This window comes from Chiloscyllium plagiosum, unplaced genomic scaffold (assembly GCF_037043375.1).
Source record: "Chiloscyllium plagiosum isolate Xiang-an unplaced genomic scaffold, Cpla_swu_hap1 HiC_scaffold_2, whole genome shotgun sequence".
Taxonomy (NCBI): domain Eukaryota; kingdom Metazoa; phylum Chordata; class Chondrichthyes; order Orectolobiformes; family Hemiscylliidae; genus Chiloscyllium; species Chiloscyllium plagiosum.
The window spans coordinates 163,307,547-163,328,501 of NW_028270140.1; the positions used below are offsets into that span (position 1 = coordinate 163,307,547).

At 51.1% G+C, this 20,955-nt stretch overlaps 1 protein-coding gene across 1 annotated transcript in view; it reads left to right on the forward strand.

Moving 5' to 3' along the window:
* LOC122546955 (receptor-type tyrosine-protein phosphatase mu-like) overlaps positions 1-20,955 on the forward strand; it is a 319,090-nt gene that overhangs the window by 269,771 nt on the left and 28,364 nt on the right. The window contains exon 9 of the mRNA XM_087975319.1: positions 18,696-18,775. Coding sequence (XP_087831445.1) covers positions 18,696-18,775 — 80 coding nt within the window. The remainder of the gene's footprint in view (positions 1-18,695; positions 18,776-20,955) is intronic.

Here is a 20,955-nt window from a genome sequence, read left to right on the forward strand (position 1 = left end):
CTCTCTCTCTGTCTCCATCATCCCCTCTCTCTCTCTCTGTCTCCATCATCCTCTCTCTCTCTCTGTCTCCATCATCTCTCTCTCTCTCTCTCTCTCTGTCTCCATCATCTTCTCTCTCTCTCTCTGTCACCATCATCCCCTCTCTCTCTCTCTGTCCCCATCATCCCCTCTCTCTCTGTCTCCATCATCCCCCCTCTCTCTCTCTCTCTCTCTCTGTCTCTATCATCCCCTCTCTCTCTCTCTATCTCACTGTCTCCATCACCGCCCCTCTCTCTCTCTTTATGTCTCCATCATCCGCTTGCTCGCTCTCTCTCTGTCTCCATCATCCTCTCTCTCTCTCTCTCTGTCTCCATCATCCCCTCTCTCTCTCTCTGTCTCCATCATCCTCTCTCTCTCTCTCTGTCTCCATCATCCCCTCTCTCTCTCTCTGTCTCGATCATCCCCTCTCTCTCTCTGTCTCCATCATCCCCTCTCTCTCTCTCTGTCTCTGTCTCCATCATCCTCTCTCTCTCTGTCTCCATCATCCCCTCTCTCTCTGTCTCCATTATCCTCTCTCTCTCTCTCTGTCTCCATCATACTCTCTCTCTCTCTCTGTCTCGATCATCCCCTCTCTCTCTCTCTGTCTCCATCATCCCATCTCTCTCTCTCTCTCTGTCTCCATCATTCTCTCTCTCTCTCACTCTGTCTGCATCATCCCCTCTCTCTCTCTCTCTCTGTCTCCATCATCCCCTCCCTCTCTCTCTCTGTCTCCATCATTCCCTCTCTCTCTCTCTCTGTCTCCATCATCCTCTCTCTCTGTCTCCATCATCCCCTCTCTCTCTCTCTCTCTGTCTCCATCATTCTCTCTCTCTCTCTCTGTCTCGATCATCCCCTCTCTCTCTCTCTGTCTCCGTCATCCCTTCTCTCTCTCTCTCTCTCTCTCTCTGTCTCCATCATCCCCTCTCTCTCTCTGTCTCCATCATCCTCTCTCTCTCTCTCTGTCTCCATCATCCCCTCTCTCTCTGTCTCCATCATCTCCACTCTCTCTGCCTCCATCATCCTCTCTCTCTCTCTCTCTCTGTCTCTGTCTCCATCATCCTCTCTCTCTCTCTCTCTGTCTCCATCATCCTCTCTCTCTTTGTCTCCATACTCCCCTCTCTTTCTCTTTCCATCATCCTCTCTCTCTCTCTGTCTCCATCATCCCCTCTCTCTCTCTGTCACCATCATCTCCGCTCTCTAGCTCTCTCTGTCTCCATCATCCTCTCTCTTTCTCTGTCTCCATCATCCTCTCTCTCTCTCTCTCTCTCTCTGTCTCCATCATACTCTCTCTCACTCTGTCTCGATCATCCCCCCTCTCTCTCTGTCTCCATCATCCCATCTCTCTCTCTCTCTCTGTCTCCATCATTCTCTCTCTCTCTCTCACTCTGTCTGCATCATCCCCTCTCTCTCTCTCTCTGTCTCCATCATCCCCTCCCTCTCTCTCTCTGTCTCCATCATTCCCTCTCTCTCTCTCTGTCTCCATCATCCTCTCTCTCTGTCTCCATCATCCCCTCTCTCTCTCTCTCCCTGTCTCCATCATTCTCTCTCTCTCTCTCTGTCTCGATCATCCCCTCTCTCTCTCTCTGTCTCCATCATCCCTTCTCTCTCTCTCTCTCTCTGTCTCCATCATCCCCTCTCTCTCTTTCTCTCTCTGTCTCCATCATCCCCTGTCTCTCTCTCTGTCTCCATCATCCTCTCTCTCTCTCTCTGTCTCCATCATCCTCTCTCTCTCTCTCTGTCTCCATCATCCCCTCTCTCTCTATGTCTCCATCATCTCCTCTCTCTCTGCCTCCATCATCCTCTCTCTCTCTCTCTGTCTCCATCATCCTCTCTCTCTCTCTCTCTGTCTCCATCATCCTCTCTCTCTTTGTCTCCATACTCCCCTCTCTCTCTCTCTCTCCATCATCCTCTCTCTCTCTCTGTCTCCATCATCCCCTCTCTCTCTCTGTCACCATCATCTCCGCTCTCTAGCTCTCTCTGTCTCCATCATCCTCTCTCTTTCTCTGTCTCCATCATCCACTCTCTCTCTCGCTCGCTCTGTCTCCATCCTCCCCTCTCTCTCTCCATCATCCTCTCTCTCTGCCTCCATCATCCCCTCTCTCTCTGTCACCATCATCTCCTCTCTCTCTCTCTCTCTCAGTCTCCATTATCCTCTCTCTCTCTCTGTCTCCATCATCCCCTCTCTCTCTCTCTCTGTCTCCATCATCCCCTCTCTCTCTCTGTCTCCATCATCCCCTCTCTCTCTCTGTCTCCATCATCCTCTTTCTCTCTGTCTCCATCATCCTCTCTCTCTCTGTCTCCATCATTATCTCTCTCTCTCTCTCTCTCTGTCTCCATCATCCCCCCTCTCTCTCTCTCTGTCTCCATCATCCTCTCTCTCTCTCTGTCTCCATCATTCTCTCTCTCTCTTTCTGTCTCCATCATCCCCTCTCTCTCTGTCTCGATCATCCCCTCCCTCTCTCTGTCTCCATTATCCCCTCTCTCTCCCTCTCTCTCTCTGTTTCCATCATCCCCCCCTCTCTCTCTCTCTCTGTCTCCATCATCCCCCCCCTCTCTCTCTCTCTGTCTTCATCATTCCCTCTCTCGCTCTCTCTGTCTGTCTCCATCATCCCCCCCCTCTCTCTCTGAATCTTTCATTCCCTCTCTCACTCTGTCTCTCTGTCTGTCTCCATCATCCTCTTTCTCTCTCTGTGTCTCCATCATCCCCTCTCTCTCTTTCTCTCTCTGTCTCCATCATCCCCTCTCTCTCTCTGTCTCTGTCTCCATCATTCCCTCTCTCTCTCTCTCTGTCTCCATCATCCCTTCTCTCTCTCTCTCTGTCTCCATCATCCTCTCTCTCTCTCTCTGTCTCCATCAACCCCTATCTCTCTCTCTCTGTCTATGTGTCCATCATCCCCTCTCTCTCTCTGTCTCCATCATCCTCTCTCTCTCTCTGTCTCCATCATCCTCTCTCTCTCTGTCTCCATCCTCCCCTCTCTCTCTCTCTCTGTCTCCATCATCCCCTCTCTCTCTCTGTCTCCATCATCCCCCCCTCTCTCTCTCTCTCTCTGTCTCCATCATTCTCTCTCTCTCTCTCGCTCTCTCTCTCTGTGTCTCCATCATCCCCTTTCTCTCTCTCTGTCTTTATCATTCCCTCTCTCGCTCTCTCTGTCTGTCTGTCTCCATCATCCACTCTCTCTCTCTGTCTCCATCATCCCCTCTCTCTCTTTCTCTCTCTGTTCCATCATCCCGTCTCTCTCTCTCTCTCTCTGTCTCCATCATCCTCTCTCTCTCTGTCTGTCTCCATCATCCCCTTCTCTCTCTCTGTCTCCATCATCCTCTCTCTCTCTCTCTCTCTGTCTCCATCATCCTCTCTCTCTCTGTCTGTCTCCATCATCCCCTTCTCTCTCTCTGTCTCCATCATTCCCTCTCTCTCTCTCTCGCTCTCTCTCTCTGTCTGTCTCCATCATCCACTCTCTCTCTCTGTCTCCATCATCCCCTCTCTCTCTTTCTCTCTCTGTTCCATCATCCCGTCTCTCTCTCTCTCTCTCTGTCTCCATCATCCTCTCTCTCTCTGTCTGTCTCCATCATCCCCTTCTCTCTCTCTGTCTCCATCATCCTCTCTCTCTCTCTCTGTCTCCATCATCCCCTCTCTCTCTATGTCTCCATCATCTCCTCTCTCTCTGCCTCCATCATCTTCTCTCTGTCTCTCTCTGTCTCCATCATCCTCTCTCTCTCTGTCTGTCTCCATCATCCCCCCTCTCTCTCTCTGTCTCCATCATCATCTCTCTCTCTCTCTTTGTCTCGATCATCCCCTCTCTCTCTGGCTCCATCATCCCCTCTCTCTCTCTCTCTGTCTGTCTCCATCATCCTCTCTCTCTCTGTCTCCATCATCCCCCCTCTCTCTCTGTCTCCATCATTCCCTCTCTCTCTCTCTCTGTCTCAATCATCCCCTCTCTCTCTCTCTCTCTCTCTGTCTCCATCATCCCCTTCTGCGCTCTCTCTGTCTCCATCATCCCCTCTCTCTCTCTGTCACCATCATCCCCTCTCTCTCTCTGTCACCATCATCCCCTCTCTCTCTCTCTGTCACCATCATCCCCTCTCTCTCTCTGTCTCCATCATCCCCCCTCTCTCTCTCTCTCTGTCTCCATCATCCCTCTCTCTCTGTCTCCATCATCCCCTCTCTCTCTCTCTCACTCTCTGTCCGTCTCCATCATCCCCTCTCTCTCTGACTCCATCATCACCTCTCTCTCTCTCTCTGTCTCCATCATCCCCTCTCTCTCTCTCTGTCTCCATCATCCCCTCTCTCTCTCTGTCTCCATCATCCTCTCTCTCTGTCTCCATCATCCCCTCTCTCTCTCTCTCTGTCCGTCTCCATCATCCCCTCTCTCTCTCTCTCTGACTCCATCATCACCTCTCTCTCTCTGTCTCCATCATCCCCTCTCTCTCTGTCTCCATCATCCTCTATCTCTCTCTCTGTCACCATCATCCCCTCTCTCTCTCTCTGTCCCCATCATCCCCTCTCTCTCTGTCTCCATCATCCCCCCTCTCTCTCTCTCTCTCTCTCTGTCTCTATCATCCCCTCTCTCTCTCTCTCTCTCTGTCTCCATCATCCCCTCTCTCTCTCTCTCTCTCTGTCCCCATCATCCCCTCTCTCTCTGTCTCCATCATCCCCTCTCTCTCTCTCTCTCTCTGTCTCTATCATCCTCTCTCTCTCTCTCTCCATCATCTTCTCTCTCCCTCTCTCTCAGTCTCCATCATCCTCTCTCTCTCACTCTCTCTCTCTCTCTGTCTCCATCATCCCCCCTCTCTCTCCCTCTGTCTCCATCATCCCCTCTCTCACTCTCTCTCTGTCTCCATCATCCCTCTCTCTCTGTCTCTATCATCACCCCTCTCCCTCTGTCTCCATCATCCCATCTCTCTCTCTCTGTCTCCATCATCCCCTCTCTCTCTCTCTGTCTCCATCATCCTCTCTCTCTCTCTGTCTCCATCATCTCTCTCTCTCTCTCTCTCTCTGTCTCCATCATCTTCTCTCTCTCTCTCTGTCACCATCATCCCCTCTCTCTCTCTCTGTCCCCATCATCCCCTCTCTCTCTGTCTCCATCATCCCCCCTCTCTCTCTCTCTCTCTCTCTGTCTCTATCATCCCCTCTCTCTCTCTCTATCTCACTGTCTCCATCACCGCCCCTCTCTCTCTCTTTATGTCTCCATCATCCGCTTGCTCGCTCTCTCTCTGTCTCCATCATCCTCTCTCTCTCTCTCTCTGTCTCCATCATCCCCTCTCTCTCTCTGTCTCCATCATCCTCTCTCTCTCTCTCTGTCTCCATCATCCCCTCTCTCTCTCTCTGTCTCGATCATCCCCTCTCTCTCTCTGTCTCCATCATCCCCTCTCTCTCTCTCTGTCTCTGTCTCCATCATCCTCTCTCTCTCTGTCTCCATCATCCCCTCTCTCTCTGTCTCCATTATCCTCTCTCTCTCTCTCTGTCTCCATCATACTCTCTCTCTCTCTCTGTCTCGATCATCCCCTCTCTCTCTCTCTGTCTCCATCATCCCATCTCTCTCTCTCTCTCTGTCTCCATCATTCTCTCTCTCTCTCACTCTGTCTGCATCATCCCCTCTCTCTCTCTCTCTCTGTCTCCATCATCCCCTCCCTCTCTCTCTCTGTCTCCATCATTCCCTCTCTCTCTCTCTCTGTCTCCATCATCCTCTCTCTCTGTCTCCATCATCCCCTCTCTCTCTCTCTCTCTGTCTCCATCATTCTCTCTCTCTCTCTCTGTCTCGATCATCCCCTCTCTCTCTCTCTGTCTCCGTCATCCCTTCTCTCTCTCTCTCTCTCTCTCTCTGTCTCCATCATCCCCTCTCTCTCTCTGTCTCCATCATCCTCTCTCTCTCTCTCTGTCTCCATCATCCCCTCTCTCTCTGTCTCCATCATCTCCACTCTCTCTGCCTCCATCATCCTCTCTCTCTCTCTCTCTCTGTCTCTGTCTCCATCATCCTCTCTCTCTCTCTCTCTGTCTCCATCATCCTCTCTCTCTTTGTCTCCATACTCCCCTCTCTTTCTCTTTCCATCATCCTCTCTCTCTCTCTGTCTCCATCATCCCCTCTCTCTCTCTGTCACCATCATCTCCGCTCTCTAGCTCTCTCTGTCTCCATCATCCTCTCTCTTTCTCTGTCTCCATCATCCTCTCTCTCTCTCTCTCTCTGTCTCCATCATACTCTCTCTCACTCTGTCTCGATCATCCCCCCTCTCTCTCTGTCTCCATCATCCCATCTCTCTCTCTCTCTCTGTCTGCATCATTCTCTCTCTCTCTCTCACTCTGTCTGCATCATCCCCTCTCTCTCTCTCTCTGTCTCCATCATCCCCTCCCTCTCTCTCTCTGTCTCCATCATTCCCTCTCTCTGTCTCCATCATCCCCTCTCTCTCTCTCTCTCTGTCTCCATCATTCTCTCTCTCTCTCTGTCTCGATCATCCCCTCTCTCTCTCTCTGTCTCCATCATCCCTTCTCTCTCTCTCTCTCTCTGTCTCCATCATCCCCTCTCTCTCTTTCTCTCTCTGTCTCCATCATCCCCTGTCTCTCTCTCTGTCTCCATCATCCTCTCTCTCTCTCTCTGTCTCCATCATCCTCTCTCTCTCTCTCTGTCTCCATCATCCCCTCTCTCTCTATGTCTCCATCATCACCTCTCTCTCTGCCTCCATCATCCTCTCTCTCTCTCTCTCTCTCTGTCTCCATCATCCTCTCTCTCTCTCTCTCTGTCTCCATCATCCTCTCTCTCTTTGTCTCCATACTCCCCTCTCTCTCTCCATCATCCTCTCTCTCTCTCTGTCTCCATCATCCCCTCTCTCTCTCTGTCACCATCATCTCCGCTCTCTAGCTCTCTCTGTCTCCATCATCCTCTCTCTTTCTCTGTCTCCATCATCCACTCTCTCTCTCGCTCGCTCTGTCTCCATCCTCCCCTCTCTCTCTCCATCATCCTCTCTCTCTGCCTCCATCATCCCCTCTCTCTCTGTCACCATCATCTCCTCTCTCTCTCTCTCTCTCTGTCTCCATTATCCTCTCTCTCTCTGTCTCCATCATCCCCTCTCTCTCTCTCTCTGTCTCCATCATCCCCTCTCTCTCTCTGTCTCCATCATCCCCTCTCTCTCTCTGTCTCCATCATCCTCTCTCTCTCTGTCTCCATCATCCTCTCTCTCTCTGTCTCCATCATTATCTCTCTCTCTCTCTCTCTGTCTCCATCATCCCCCCTCTCTCTCTCTGTCTCCATCATCCTCTCTCTCTCTCTCTGTCTCCATCATTCTCTCTCTCTCTTTCTGTCTCCATCATCCCCTCTCTCTCTGTCTCGATCATCCCCTCCCTCTCTCTGTCTCCATTATCCCCTCTCTCTCCCTCTCTCTCTCTCTGTTTCCATCATCCCCCCCTCTCTCTCTCTCTCTGTCTCCATCATCCCCCCCCTCTCTCTCTCTCTGTCTTCATCATTCCCTCTCTCGCTCTCTCTGTCTGTCTCCATCATCCCCCCCCTCTCTCTCTGAATCTTTCATTCCCTCTCTCACTCTGTCTCTCTGTCTGTCTCCATCATCCTCTTTCTCTCTCTGTGTCTCCATCATCCCCTCTCTCTCTTTCTCTCTCTGTCTCCATCATCCCCTCTCTCTCTCTGTCTCTGTCTCCATCATTCCCTCTCTCTCTCTCTCTGTCTCCATCATCCCTTCTCTCTCTCTCTCTGTCTCCATCATCCTCTCTCTCTCTCTCTGTCTCCATCAACCCCTATCTCTCTCTCTCTGTCTATGTGTCCATCATCCCCTCTCTCTCTCTGTCTCCATCATCCTCTCTCTCTCTCTGTCTCCATCATCCTCTCTCTCTCTGTCTCCATCCTCCCCTCTCTCTCTCTCTCTGTCTCCATCATCCCCTCTCTCTCTCTGTCTCCATCATCCCCCCCTCTCTCTCTCTCTCTCTCTGTCTCCATCATTCTCTCTCTCTCTCTCGCTCTCTCTCTCTGTGTCTCCATCATCCCCTTTCTCTCTCTCTGTCTTTATCATTCCCTCTCTCGCTCTCTCTGTCTGTCTGTCTCCATCATCCACTCTCTCTCTCTGTCTCCATCATCCCCTCTCTCTCTTTCTCTCTCTGTTCCATCATCCCGTCTCTCTCTCTCTCTGTCTCCATCATCCTCTCTCTCTGTCTGTCTCCACCATCCCCTTCTCTCTCTCTGTCTCCATCATCCTCTCTCTCTTTCTCTCTGTCTCCATCATCCCCTCTCTCTATGTCTCCATCATCCCCTCTCTCTCTGCCTCCATCATCCTCTCTCTGTCTCTCTCTGTCTCCATCATCCTCTCTCTCTCTGTCTGTCTCCATCATCCCCTCTCTCTCTCTCTGTCTCCATCATCCTCTCTCTCTGTCTCCATCATCCCCTCTCTCTCTGTCTCCATCATCTCCTCTCTCTCTGCCTCCATCATCCTCTCTCTGTCTCTCTCTCTCTCCATCATCCTCTCTCTCTCTCTCTCTCTGTCTCCATCATCCCCTCTCTCTCTCTCTCTGTCTCCATCATTCTCTCTCTCTCTCTCTGTCTCGATCATCCCCTCTCTCTCTCTGTCTCCATCATCCCTTCTCTCTCTCTCTCTCTCTGTCTCCATCATCCCCTCTCTCTCTTTCTCTCTCTGTCTCCATCATCCCCTGTCTCTCTCTCTCTGTCTCCATCATCCTCTCTCTCTCTCTGTCTGTCTCCATCATCCCCTCTCTCTCTCTCTGTCTCCATCATCCTCTCTCTCTCTCTCTGTCTCCATCATCCCCCCCTCTCTCTCTATGTCTCCATCATCTCCTCTCTCTCTGCCTCCATCATCCTCTCTCTCTCTCTCTCTGTCTCCATCATCCTTTCTCTCTTTGTCTCCATACTCCCCTCTCTCTCTCTCTCTTTCCATCATCCTCTCTCTCTCTCTCTGTCTCCATCATCCCCTCTCTCTCTCTGTCACCATCATCTCCGCTCTCTAGCTCTCTCTGTCTCCATCATCCTCTCTCTTTCTCTGTCTCCATCATCCTCTCTCTCTCTCGCTCTCTCTGTCTCCATCCTCCCCTCTCTCTCTCCATCATCCTCTCTCTCTCTCTGTCTCCATCATCCTCTCTCTCTCTGTCTCCATCCTCCCCTCTCTCTCTCTCTCTGTCTCCATCATCCCCTCTCTCTCTCTGTCTCCATCATCCCCCCCTCTCTCTCTCTCTCTCTGTCTCCATCATTCTCTCTCTCTCTCTCGCTCTCTCTCTCTGTGTCTCCATCATCCCCTTTCTCTCTCTCTGTCTTTATCATTCCCTCTCTCGCTCTCTCTGTCTGTCTGTCTCCATCATCCACTCTCTCTCTCTGTCTCCATCATCCCCTCTCTCTCTTTCTCTCTCTGTTCCATCATCCCGTCTCTCTCTCTCTCTGTCTCCATCATCCTCTCTCTCTGTCTGTCTCCACCATCCCCTTCTCTCTCTCTGTCTCCATCATCCTCTCTCTCTTTCTCTCTCTGTCTCCATCATCCCCTCTCTCTCTTTCTCTCTCTGTCTCCATCATCCCCTGTCTCTCTCTCTCTGTCTCCATCATCCTCTCTCTCTCTCTGTCTGTCTCCATCATCCCCTCTCTCTCTCTCTGTCTCCATCATCCTCTCTCTCTCTCTCTGTCTCCATCATCCCCCCCTCTCTCTCTATGTCTCCATCATCCCCTCTCTCTATGTCTCCATCATCCCCTCTCTCTCTGCCTCCATCATCCTCTCTCTGTCTCTCTCTGTCTCCATCATCCTCTCTCTCTCTGTCTGTCTCCATCATCCCCTCTCTCTCTCTCTGTCTCCATCATCCTCTCTCTCTGTCTCCATCATCCCCTCTCTCTCTGTCTCCATCATCTCCTCTCTCTCTGCCTCCATCATCCTCTCTCTGTCTCTCTCTCTCTCCATCATCCTCTCTCTCTCTCTCTCTCTGTCTCCATCATCCCCTCTCTCTCTCTCTCTGTCTCCATCATTCTCTCTCTCTCTGTCTCGATCATCCCCTCTCTCTCTCTGTCTCCATCATCCCTTCTCTCTCTCTCTCTCTCTGTCTCCATCATCCCCTCTCTCTCTTTCTCTCTCTGTCTCCATCATCCCCTGTCTCTCTCTCTCTGTCTCCATCATCCTCTCTCTCTCTGTCTGTCTCCATCATCCCCTCTCTCTCTCTCTGTCTCCATCATCCTCTCTCTCTCTCTCTCTGTCTCCATCATCCCCCCCTCTCTCTCTATGTCTCCATCATCTCCTCTCTCTCTGCCTCCATCATCCTCTCTCTCTCTCTCTCTGTCTCCATCATCCTTTCTCTCTTTGTCTCCATACTCCCCTCTCTCTCTCTCTCTTTCCATCATCCTCTCTCTCTCTCTCTGTCTCCATCATCCCCTCTCTCTCTCTGTCACCATCATCTCCGCTCTCTAGCTCTCTCTGTCTCCATCATCCTCTCTCTTTCTCTGTCTCCATCATCCTCTCTCTCTCTCGCTCTCTCTGTCTCCATCCTCCCCTCTCTCTCTCCATCATCCTCTCTCTCTGTCTCCATTATCCTCTCTCTCTCTCTGTCTCCATCATCCCCTCTCTCTCTCTCTCTCTGTCTCCATCATTCTCTCTCTCTCTCTCTCTGTCTCGATCATCCCCTCTCTCTCTCTCTGTCTCCGTCATCCCTTCTCTCTCTCTCTCTCTCTCTCTCTCTCTGTCTCCATCATCCCCTCTCTCTCTCTGTCTCCATCATCCTCTCTCTCTCTCTCTGTCTCCATCATCCCCTCTCTCTCTGTCTCCATCATCTCCACTCTCTCTGCCTCCATCATCCTCTCTCTCTCTCTCTCTCTGTCTCCATCATCCTCTCTCTCTCTCTCTCTGTCTCCATCATCCTCTCTCTCTTTGTCTCCATACTCCCCTCTCTTTCTCTTTCCATCATCCTCTCTCTCTCTCTGTCTCCATCATCCCCTCTCTCTCTCTGTCACCATCATCTCCGCTCTCTAGCTCTCTCTGTCTCCATCATCCTCTCTCTCTCTCTCTCTCTCTGTCTCCATCATACTCTCTCTCACTCTGTCTCGATCATCCCCCCTCTCTCTCTGTCTCCATCATCCCATCTCTCTCTCTCTCTCTGTCTCCATCATTCTCTCTCTCTCTCTCACTCTGTCTGCATCATCCCCTCTCTCTCTCTCTCTGTCTCCATCATCCCCTCCCTCTCTCTCTGTCTCCATCATTCCCTCTCTCTCTCTCTGTCTCCATCATCCTCTCTCTCTGTCTCCATCATCCCCTCTCTCTCTCTCTCCCTGTCTCCATCATTCTCTCTCTCTCTCTCTGTCTCGATCATCCCCTCTCTCTCTCTGTCTCCATCATCCCTTCTCTCTCTCTCTCTCTCTGTCTCCATCATCCCCTCTCTCTCTTTCTCTCTCTGTCTCCATCATCCCCTGTCTCTCTCTCTGTCTCCATCATCCTCTCTCTCTCTCTCTGTCTCCATCATCCTCTCTCTCTCTCTCTGTCTCCATCATCCCCTCTCTCTCTATGTCTCCATCATCTCCTCTCTCTCTGCCTCCATCATCCTCTCTCTCTCTCTCTCTGTCTCCATCATCCTCTCTCTCTCTCTCTCTGTCTCCATCATCCTCTCTCTCTTTGTCTCCATACTCCCCTCTCTCTCTCTCTCTCCATCATCCTCTCTCTCTCTCTGTCTCCATCATCCCCTCTCTCTCTCTGTCACCATCATCTCCGCTCTCTAGCTCTCTCTGTCTCCATCATCCTCTCTCTTTCTCTGTCTCCATCATCCACTCTCTCTCTCGCTCGCTCTGTCTCCATCCTCCCCTCTCTCTCTCCATCATCCTCTCTCTCTGCCTCCATCATCCCCTCTCTCTCTGTCACCATCATCTCCTCTCTCTCTCTCTCTCTCTGTCTCCATTATCCTCTCTCTCTCTGTCTCCATCATCCCCTCTCTCTCTCTCTCTGTCTCCATCATCCCCTCTCTCTCTCTGTCTCCATCATCCCCTCTCTCTCTCTGTCTCCATCATCCTCTCTCTCTCTGTCTCCATCATCCTCTCTCTCTCTGTCTCCATCATTATCTCTCTCTCTCTCTCTCTGTCTCCATCATCCCCCCTCTCTCTCTCTCTGTCTCCATCATCCTCTCTCTTTCTCTCTGTCTCCATCATTCTCTCTCTCTCTTTCTGTCTCCATCATCCCCTCTCTCTCTGTCTCGATCATCCCCTCCCTCTCTCTGTCTCCATTATCCCCTCTCTCTCCCTCTCTCTCTCTCTGTTTCCATCATCCCCCTCTCTCTCTCTCTCTCTGTCTCCATCATCCCCCCCCCTCTCTCTCTCTCTCTGTCTTCATCATTCCCTCTCTCGCTCTCTCTGTCTGTCTCCATCATCCCCCCTCTCTCTCTGAATCTTTCATTCCCTCTCTCACTCTGTCTCTCTGTCTGTCTCCATCATCCTCTTTCTCTCTCTGTGTCTCCATCATCCCCTCTCTCTCTTTCTCTCTCTGTCTCCATCATCCCCTCTCTCTCTCTGTCTCTGTCTCCATCATTCCCTCTCTCTCTCTCTCTGTCTCCATCATCCCTTCTCTCTCTCTCTCTGTCTCCATCATCCTCTCTCTCTCTCTCTGTCTCCATCAACCCCTATCTCTCTCTCTCTGTCTATGTGTCCATCATCCCCTCTCTCTCTCTGTCTCCATCATCCTCTCTCTCTCTCTGTCTCCATCATCCTCTCTCTCTCTGTCTCCATCCTCCCCTCTCTCTCTCTCTCTGTCTCCATCATCCCCTCTCTCTCTCTGTCTCCATCATCCCCCCCTCTCTCTCTCTCTCTCTCTGTCTCCATCATTCTCTCTCTCTCTCGCTCTCTCTCTCTGTGTCTCCATCATCCCCTTTCTCTCACTCTGTCTTTATCATTCCCTCTCTCGCTCTCTCTGTCTGTCTGTCTCCATCATCCACTCTCTCTCTCTGTCTCCATCATCCCCTCTCTCTCTTTCTCTCTCTGTTCCATCATCCCGTCTCTCTCTCTCTCTGTCTCCATCATCCTCTCTCTCTGTCTGTCTCCACCATCCCCTTCTCTCTGTCTGTCTCCATCATCCTCTCTCTTTCTCTCTGTCTCCATCATCCCCTCTCTCTATGTCTCCATCATCCCCTCTCTCTCTGCCTCCATCATCCTCTCTCTGTCTCCATCATCCTCTCTCTCTCTGTCTGTCTCCATCATCCCCTCTCTCTCTCTCTGTCTCCATCATCCTCTCTCTCTGTCTCCATCATCCCCTCTCTCTCTGTCTCCATCATCTCCTCTCTCTCTGCCTCCATCATCCTCTCTCTGTCTCTCTCTCTCTCCATCATCCTCTCTCTCTCTCTCTCTGTCTCCATCATCCCCTCTCTCTCTCTCTCTGTCTCCATCATTCTCTCTCTCTCTCTCTCTGTCTCGATCATCCCCTCTCTCTCTCTGTCTCCATCATCCCTTCTCTCTCTCTCTCTCTCTGTCTCCATCATCCCCTCTCTCTCTTTCTCTCTCTGTCTCCATCATCCCCTGTCTCTCTCTCTCTGTCTCCATCATCCTCTCTCTCTCTCTGTCTGTCTCCATCATCCCCCCTCTCTCTCTCTGTCTCCATCATCCTCTCTCTCTCTCTCTGTCTCCATCATCCCCCCCTCTCTCTCTATGTCTCCATCATCTCCTCTCTCTCTGCCTCCATCATCCTCTCTCTCTCTCTCTCTGTCTCCATCATCCTTTCTCTCTTTGTCTCCATACTCCCCTCTCTCTCTCTCTCTTTCCATCATCCTCTCTCTCTCTCTCTGTCTCCATCATCCCCTCTCTCTCTCTGTCACCATCATCTCCGCTCTCTAGCTCTCTCTGTCTCCATCATCCTCTCTCTTTCTCTGTCTCCATCATCCTCTCTCTCTCTCTCTGTCTCCATCATACTCTCTTTCACTCTGTCTCGATCATCCCCTCTCTCTCTCTCTGTCTCCATTATCCCATCTCTCTCTCTCTCTCTGTCTCCATCATTCTCTCTCTCTCTCTCACTCTGTCTGCATCATCCCCTCTCTCTCTCTCTCTGTCTCCATCATCCCCTCCCTCTCTCTCTCTGTCTCCATCATTCCCTCTCTCTCTCTCTCTGTCTCCATCATCCTCTCTCTCTGTCTCCATCATCCCCTCTCTCTCTCTCTCTCTGTCTCCATCATTCTCTCTCTCTCTCTGTCTCGATCATCCCCTCTCTCTCTCTCTGTCTCCATCATCCCTTCTCTCTCTCTCTCTCTCTGTCTCCATCATCCCCTCTCTCTCTTTCTCTCTCTGTCTCCATCATCCCCTGTCTCTCTCTCTCTGTCTCCATCATCCTCTCTCTCTCTCTCTGTCTGTCTCCATCATCCCCTCTCTCTCTCTGTCTCCATCATCCTCTCTCTCTCTCTCTGTCTCCATCATCCCCTCTCTCTCTCTGTCTCCATCATGTCCTCTCTCTCTGCCTCCATCATCCTCTCTCTCTCTGTCTCTTTCTCCATCATCCTCTCTCTCTCTCTGTCTCCATCATCCTCTCTCTCTCTTTGTCTCCATACTACCCTCTCTCTCTCTCTCCATCATCCTCTCTCTCTCTCTGTCTCCATCATCCCCTCTCTCTCTGTCACCATCATCTCCGCTCTCTAGCTCTCTCTGTCTCCATCATCCTCTCTCTTTCTCTGTCTCCATCATCCTCTCTCTCTCTCGCTCTCTCTGTCTCCATCCTCCCCTCTCTCTCTCCATCATCCTCTCTCTCTGCCTCCATCATCCCCTCTCTGTCTGTCACCATCATCTCCTCTCTCTCTCTCTGTCTCCATTATCCTCTCTCTCTCTGAATCTTTCATTCCCTCTCTCACTCTGTCTCTCTGTCTGTCTCCATCATCCTCTTTCTCTCTCTCTGTCTCCATCATCCCCTCTCTCTCTTTCTCTCTCTGTCTCCATCATCCCCTCTCTCTCTCTCTCTCTCTGTCTCCATCATCCCCTCTCTCTTTTTCCCTCTCTGTCTCCATCATCCTCTCTCTCTCTCTGTCTCCATCATTCCCTCTCTCTCTCTCTCTGTCTCCATCATCCTCTCTCTCTCTCTCTCTCACTCTCTGTCTCCATCATCCCCTCTCTCTCTATCTCTGTCTATGTGTCCATCATCCCCTCTCTCTCTCTGTCTCCATCATCCTCTCTCTGTCTCTCTCTGTCTCCATCATCCTCTCTCTCTCTCTGTCTCCATCATCCTCTCTCTCTCTGTCTCCATCCTCCCCTCTCTCTCTCTCTCTCTGTCTCCATCATCCCCTCTCTCTCTCTGTCTCCATCAACCCCCCCCTCTCTCTCTCTGTCTGTCTCCATCATCCCCTTTCTCTCTCTCTGTCTTTATCATTCCCTCTCTCGCTCTCTCTCTCTGTCTGTCTCCATCATCCCCTTTCTCTCTCTCTGTCTTTATCATTCCCTCTCTCGCTCTCTCTGTCTGTCTGTCTCCATCATCCACTCTCTCTCTGTCTCCATCATCCCCTCTCTCTCTTTCTCTCTCTGTTCCATCATCCCGTCTCTCTCTCTCTCTCTGTCTCCATCATCCTCTCTCTCTCTGTCTGTCTCCATCATCCCCTTCTCTCTCTCTGTCTCCATCATCCTCTCTCTCTCTCTCTCTCTGTCTCCATCATCCCCTCTCTCTCTATGTCTCCATCATCTCCTCTCTCTCTATCTCTGTCTATGTGTCCATCATCCCCTCTCTCTCTCTGTCTCCATCATCCTCTCTCTGTCTCTCTCTCTCTCTGTCTCCATCATCCTCTCTCTCTCTGTCTGTCTCCATCATCCCCTCTCTCTCTCTCTCTGTCTCCATCATCCTCTCTCTCTCTCTCTGTCTCCATCATCCCCCCTCTCTCTATGTCTCCATCATCTCCTCTCTCTCTGCCTCCATCATCCTCTCTCTGTCTCTCTCTCTCTCCATCATCCTCTCTCTCTCTCTCTGTCTCCATCATCTCCTCTCTCTCTCTGTCACCATCATCTCCGCTCTCTAGCTCTCTGTCTCCATCATCCTCTCTCTTTCTCTGTCTCCATCATCCTCTCTCTCTCTCGCTCTCTCTGTCTCCATTCCCCCCCTCTCTCTATGTCTCCATCATCTCCTCTCTCTCTGCCTCCATCATCCTCTCTCTGTCTCTCTCTCTCTCCATCATCCTCTCTCTCTCTCTCTGTCTCCATCATCTCCTCTCTCTCTCTGTCACCATCATCTCCGCTCTCTAGCTCTCTGTCTCCATCATCCTCTCTCTTTCTCTGTCTCCATCATCCTCTCTCTGTCTCTCTCTCTCTCTCTCTGTTTCCATCATCCTCTCTCTCTCTGTCTCCATCATCCTCTCTCTCTTTGTCTCCATACTCCCCTCTCTCTCTCTCTCTCCATCATCCTCTCTCTCTCTCTGTCTCCATCATCCCCTCTCTCTCTCTGTCACCATCATCTCCGCTCTCTCGCTCTCTGTGTCTCCATCATCCTCTCTCTTTCTCTGTCTCCATCCTCCCCTCTCTCTCTCCATCATCCTCTCTCTCTGCCTCCATCATCCCCTCTCTCTCTCTGTCACCATTATCTCCTCTCTCTCTCTCTCTGTCTCCATTATCCTCTCTCTCTCTCTGTCTCTATCATCCCCTCTCTCTCTCTCTCTCTGTCTCCATCATCCCCTCTCTCTCTCTGTCTCCATCATCCCCTCTCTCTCTCTCTGTCTCCATCATCCTCTCTCCCTGTCTCCATCATCCCGTCTCTCTCTGTCTCCATCATCCTCTCTCTCTCTCGCTCTTTCTCTCTCTGTCTCCATCATCCTCTCCCTCTCTCTCTCTGTCTCCATTATCCTCTCTCTCTCTCTGTCTCCATCATCCCTTCTCTCTCTCTCTCCATCATCCCCTCTCTCTCTGTCTCCATCATCCACTCTCTCTCTCTGTCTCCATCATCCTCTCTCTCTCTCTCCATTATCCCCTCTCTCTCTATCTCTCTCTATGTCTCCATCATCTCCTCTCTCTCTGCCTCCATCATCCTCTCTCCGTCTCTCTCTCTCTCTCTGTCTCCATCATCCCCTCTCTCTCTGTCTCCATCATCCTCTCTCTCTCTCTCTCCATTATCCCCTCTCTCTCTATCTCTCTCTATGTCTCCATCATCTCCTCTCTCTCTGCCTCCATCATCCTCTCTCTCTGTCTCCATCATCCTCTCTCTCTCTCTATCATCCTCTCTCTCTCTGTCTCCATCCTCCCCTCTCTCTCTCTCCCTCTCTCTGTCTCCATCATCCTCTCTCTCTCTCTGTCTCCATCATCCCCCCTTTCTCTTTCTCTGTCTCCATCATCCTCTCTCTTTCTATCTGTCTTCATCATCCTCTCTCTCTCTCTCCATCATCCTCTCTGTCTCCATCATCCCCTCTCTCTCTGTCTCCATCATCCTCTCTCTCTCTGTCTCCATCATCCTCTCTGTCTCTCTCTCTGTCTCCATCATCCCCTCTCTCTGTCTCCATCATCCTCTCTCTCTCTGTCTCCATCATCCCCTCTCTCTGTCTCCATCATCCTCTCTCTCTCTCTGTCTGCATCATCCTCTCTCTCTCTCTCTGTCACCATCATCTCCTCTCTCTCTCTCTGTCTCCATCATCCTCTCTCTTTCTCTCTGTCTTCGTCATCCTCTCTCTCTCTGTCTCAATCATCCCCTTTCTCTGTCTCCATCATCCCCTCTCTCTCTCTGTCTCCATCATCCTCTCTCTCTGTCTCCATCATGCTCTCTCTCTCTCTCCATCATCCCCTCTCTGTCTCCATCATCCCCTCTCTCTGTCTCCATCATCCCCTCTCTCTCTCTCTCTATCATCCCCTCTCTCTCTCTGTCTCCATCATCCCCTCTCTCTCTCTCTCTCTCTCTGTCTCCATCATCCTCTCGCTCTATCTCCATCATCCCCTCTCTCTCTCTCTCTGTCTCCATCATCCTCTCTCTGTCTCCATTATCCTCTCTCTCTCTCTCTGTCTCCATCATCCCCTCTCTCTCTGTCTCCATCATCCTCGCTCTCTCACTCTCTCTCTCTCTGTCTCCATCATCCTCTCTCTCTCTCTCTCTGTCTCCATTATCCTCTCTCTCTCTCTCTCTCTGTCTCCATCATCCCTTCTCTCTCTCTCTGTCTCCATCATCCCTTCTCTCTCTCTCTGTCTCCATCATCCCCCCTTTCTCTCTCTGTCTCCATTATCCCCTCTCTCTCTATCTCTCTCTATGTCTCCCTCATCTCCTCTCTCTCTGCCTCCATCATCCTCTCTCTGTCTCTCTCTCTCTCTGTCTCCATCATCCTCTCACTTGACGCTCCTTGACCCTCCCACAGTTCAGGGCCGTTTCTGCTACATCGAGGTGCACCTCCCCCTATCTGCATGGCGAGGGAAAACCAAAGGAAATCTGCCTTTCTATACTCCATCCCCATTCTCACCTTGACCCATACCCTGACCCCAACTCTCAGCCCCAACTCTGACCCCACCATCACCTCAACCCTGACCCCACCTTCACCCCTACTCCCACCCCCAACCTGACCCCCACCCTCACCCCAACTATCAGCCCCCAACCCTCACCCCGCCCTCACCCCCACTCTCACCCCCCACTTTGACTCCAATCCTCACCTTTATCCTCACTCCCTTCCCCACCCCCATTCTAACCCTGACACCTCCCCATTCTAACATGCACCACCACCTTGACCCTTCACCCCCCACCCCCTCCCTCCTAGTGAAGGTGCCAGACTGAAGCTGCTGTCTGTATTTGTTCTGAAACAGCGGAGCATGTGCGGCCAAGTTTGATGTCGGTGAGGAATGTCGATGGGTCCTGCGGATACATCAATGCAGTCTTTGCTGATGTAAGATACAAATATTTCTCCTAGCCCTGAGCTAACTTATCCTGCAATACCCTCCCATCCCATAGTCTCTCCTAGCCCTGAGCTAACTTATCCTGCAATACCCTCCCATCCCATAGTCTCTCTTAGCCCTGAGCTAACTTATCCTGCAATACCCTCCCATCCCATAGTCTCTCTTAGCCCTGAGCTAACTTATCCTGCAATACCCTCCCATCCCATAGTCTCTCTTAGCCCTGAGCTAACTTATCCTGCAATACCCTCCCATCCCATAGTCTCTCTTAGCCCTGAGCTAACTTATCCTGCAATACCGTCCCATCCCATAGTCTCTCCTAGCCCTGAGCTAACTTATCCTGCAATACCCTCCCATCCCATAGTCTCTCTTAGCCCTGAGCTAACTTATCCTGCAATACCCTCCCATCCCATAGTCTCTCTTAGCCCTGAGCTAACTTATCCTGCAATACCCTCCCATCCCATAGTCTCTCTTAGCCCTGAGCTAACTTATCCTGCAATACCCTCCCATCCCATAGTCTCTCCATCACTAATAATGCTCCTCCATACAATTCCAATGCACTCTGTCACATTTCATTGTCCATGGACTGGGGTTCAGCCAGACCATATTAAACTGACTGTGATTGATTTGATGAATTGATTTATTGCCACGTACACCGAAGTACAGTGAAAAGCAGTACAGCCAGATCATAGTAAGCAGGGGTGTAGCTTGGACAGAGTGAGGCATACAGGGTTACACTGCACACGAGTGGGTGAAGCAAGATCATGATTATTTGAAGTTACAGAGTCCATTCATCAGTCTAATAACAGCAGGGAAGAAGCTGTTCCTGAATGTGTTGGTGTGTGTGCTGAGGATTCTGTATCTCCTGCCTGATGGATGAGATTGTAGGAGATCATTTACCAGGGATGGAGGGGTTTGTGGTAATGGGGCAGCCTGCCTGTGGCACTGAGCTGTGGAAATGCTCCTTCTGCTGTAATGCAACCATTGGGCTCCTCTGCCACCTCGTGCGATAGAAAATCTCTAAAGTCATTTGCGTTACCCAAACAATGTCCATAATTCACCAATCGTGTTACGGCCAGTTTGCATTGACAAAACATACATTATAACAGAACAGCCTGTCCATGGATGGGAAGTTGGCTTCTGTGATGGAGTCCTGTTTCTCCCATGCTCTCACCACCCTGCTTCCTTCCCCCCTCCCCTCCAAAACCCACACCACTACCTCCAATACTGACCTACATTGACTCCAACTCAGACAAATTTCAAATTGCCATCTTTCTTTGCAAATCCCTCGGCTACCACACCCTTTTACACAGATAATCTCCAGCCCCATGTCTCTTTCTGATCCCTGCACTGCTTTGATGTTGGTTACTTGGGCAGCTCCAATTTTAACCACTTCACCGTTCATAGCTGTGCCTTTAGCTGACTGGAGCCGAAAGTCTGCAATTCCCTCCTTAAGTCTCTCAGCCCTTGCTTTCCTACTTTAAGATACTTCTTAAAACCTATTCCCTACTTAAGACGTACTTCAGCTCCTTATCCACTCAACAATTACCCAGGTGTGTCCTGTACATAAAAAGCAGGACAGATCCAACCCGGCCAATTCCCGTCCCATCAGTCTCCCCTCGATCCTCAGTAACGTGACGGACGGTGTCAGTAACAGCTATCAAGCAGCACCTGCTCAGCAATAACCTGCTCAGTGACACCCAGTTTTGGATTCCCCCAGGGTCACTCAGCTCCTGACCTCATTCCAGCCTTGGGTCAAACATGGACAGAAGAGCTGAATTCCAGAGGGGAGGCGAGGGGAGAGGGACAGCCCTTGATATCAAGGCTGGATTTGACTGAGTGTGGGATCAAAAAGCCCTGGCAAAACTGGAATCAGTGGGTGTCAGGGGGCAAACACTCCGCTGGTGAGAGTCATACCTGACACAAAGGAAGGTGGTTGTGGTTGTTGTAGGTCAGTCATCTCAGCTCCAGGACATCTCTGCAGGAGTCCCTCAGGGGAGTGTCCTAGGCCCAACCACCTTCAGCTGCTTCATCAATGACCTTCCCTCCACCATAAGGTCAGGAGTGGGGATGTTCCCTGATGGTTGCACAATGTTCAGCACCATTCACAACTCCTCAGGTACTGGAACAGTCCATGTTCAAATACAACAAGTTTAATCAATTTATGAAATTG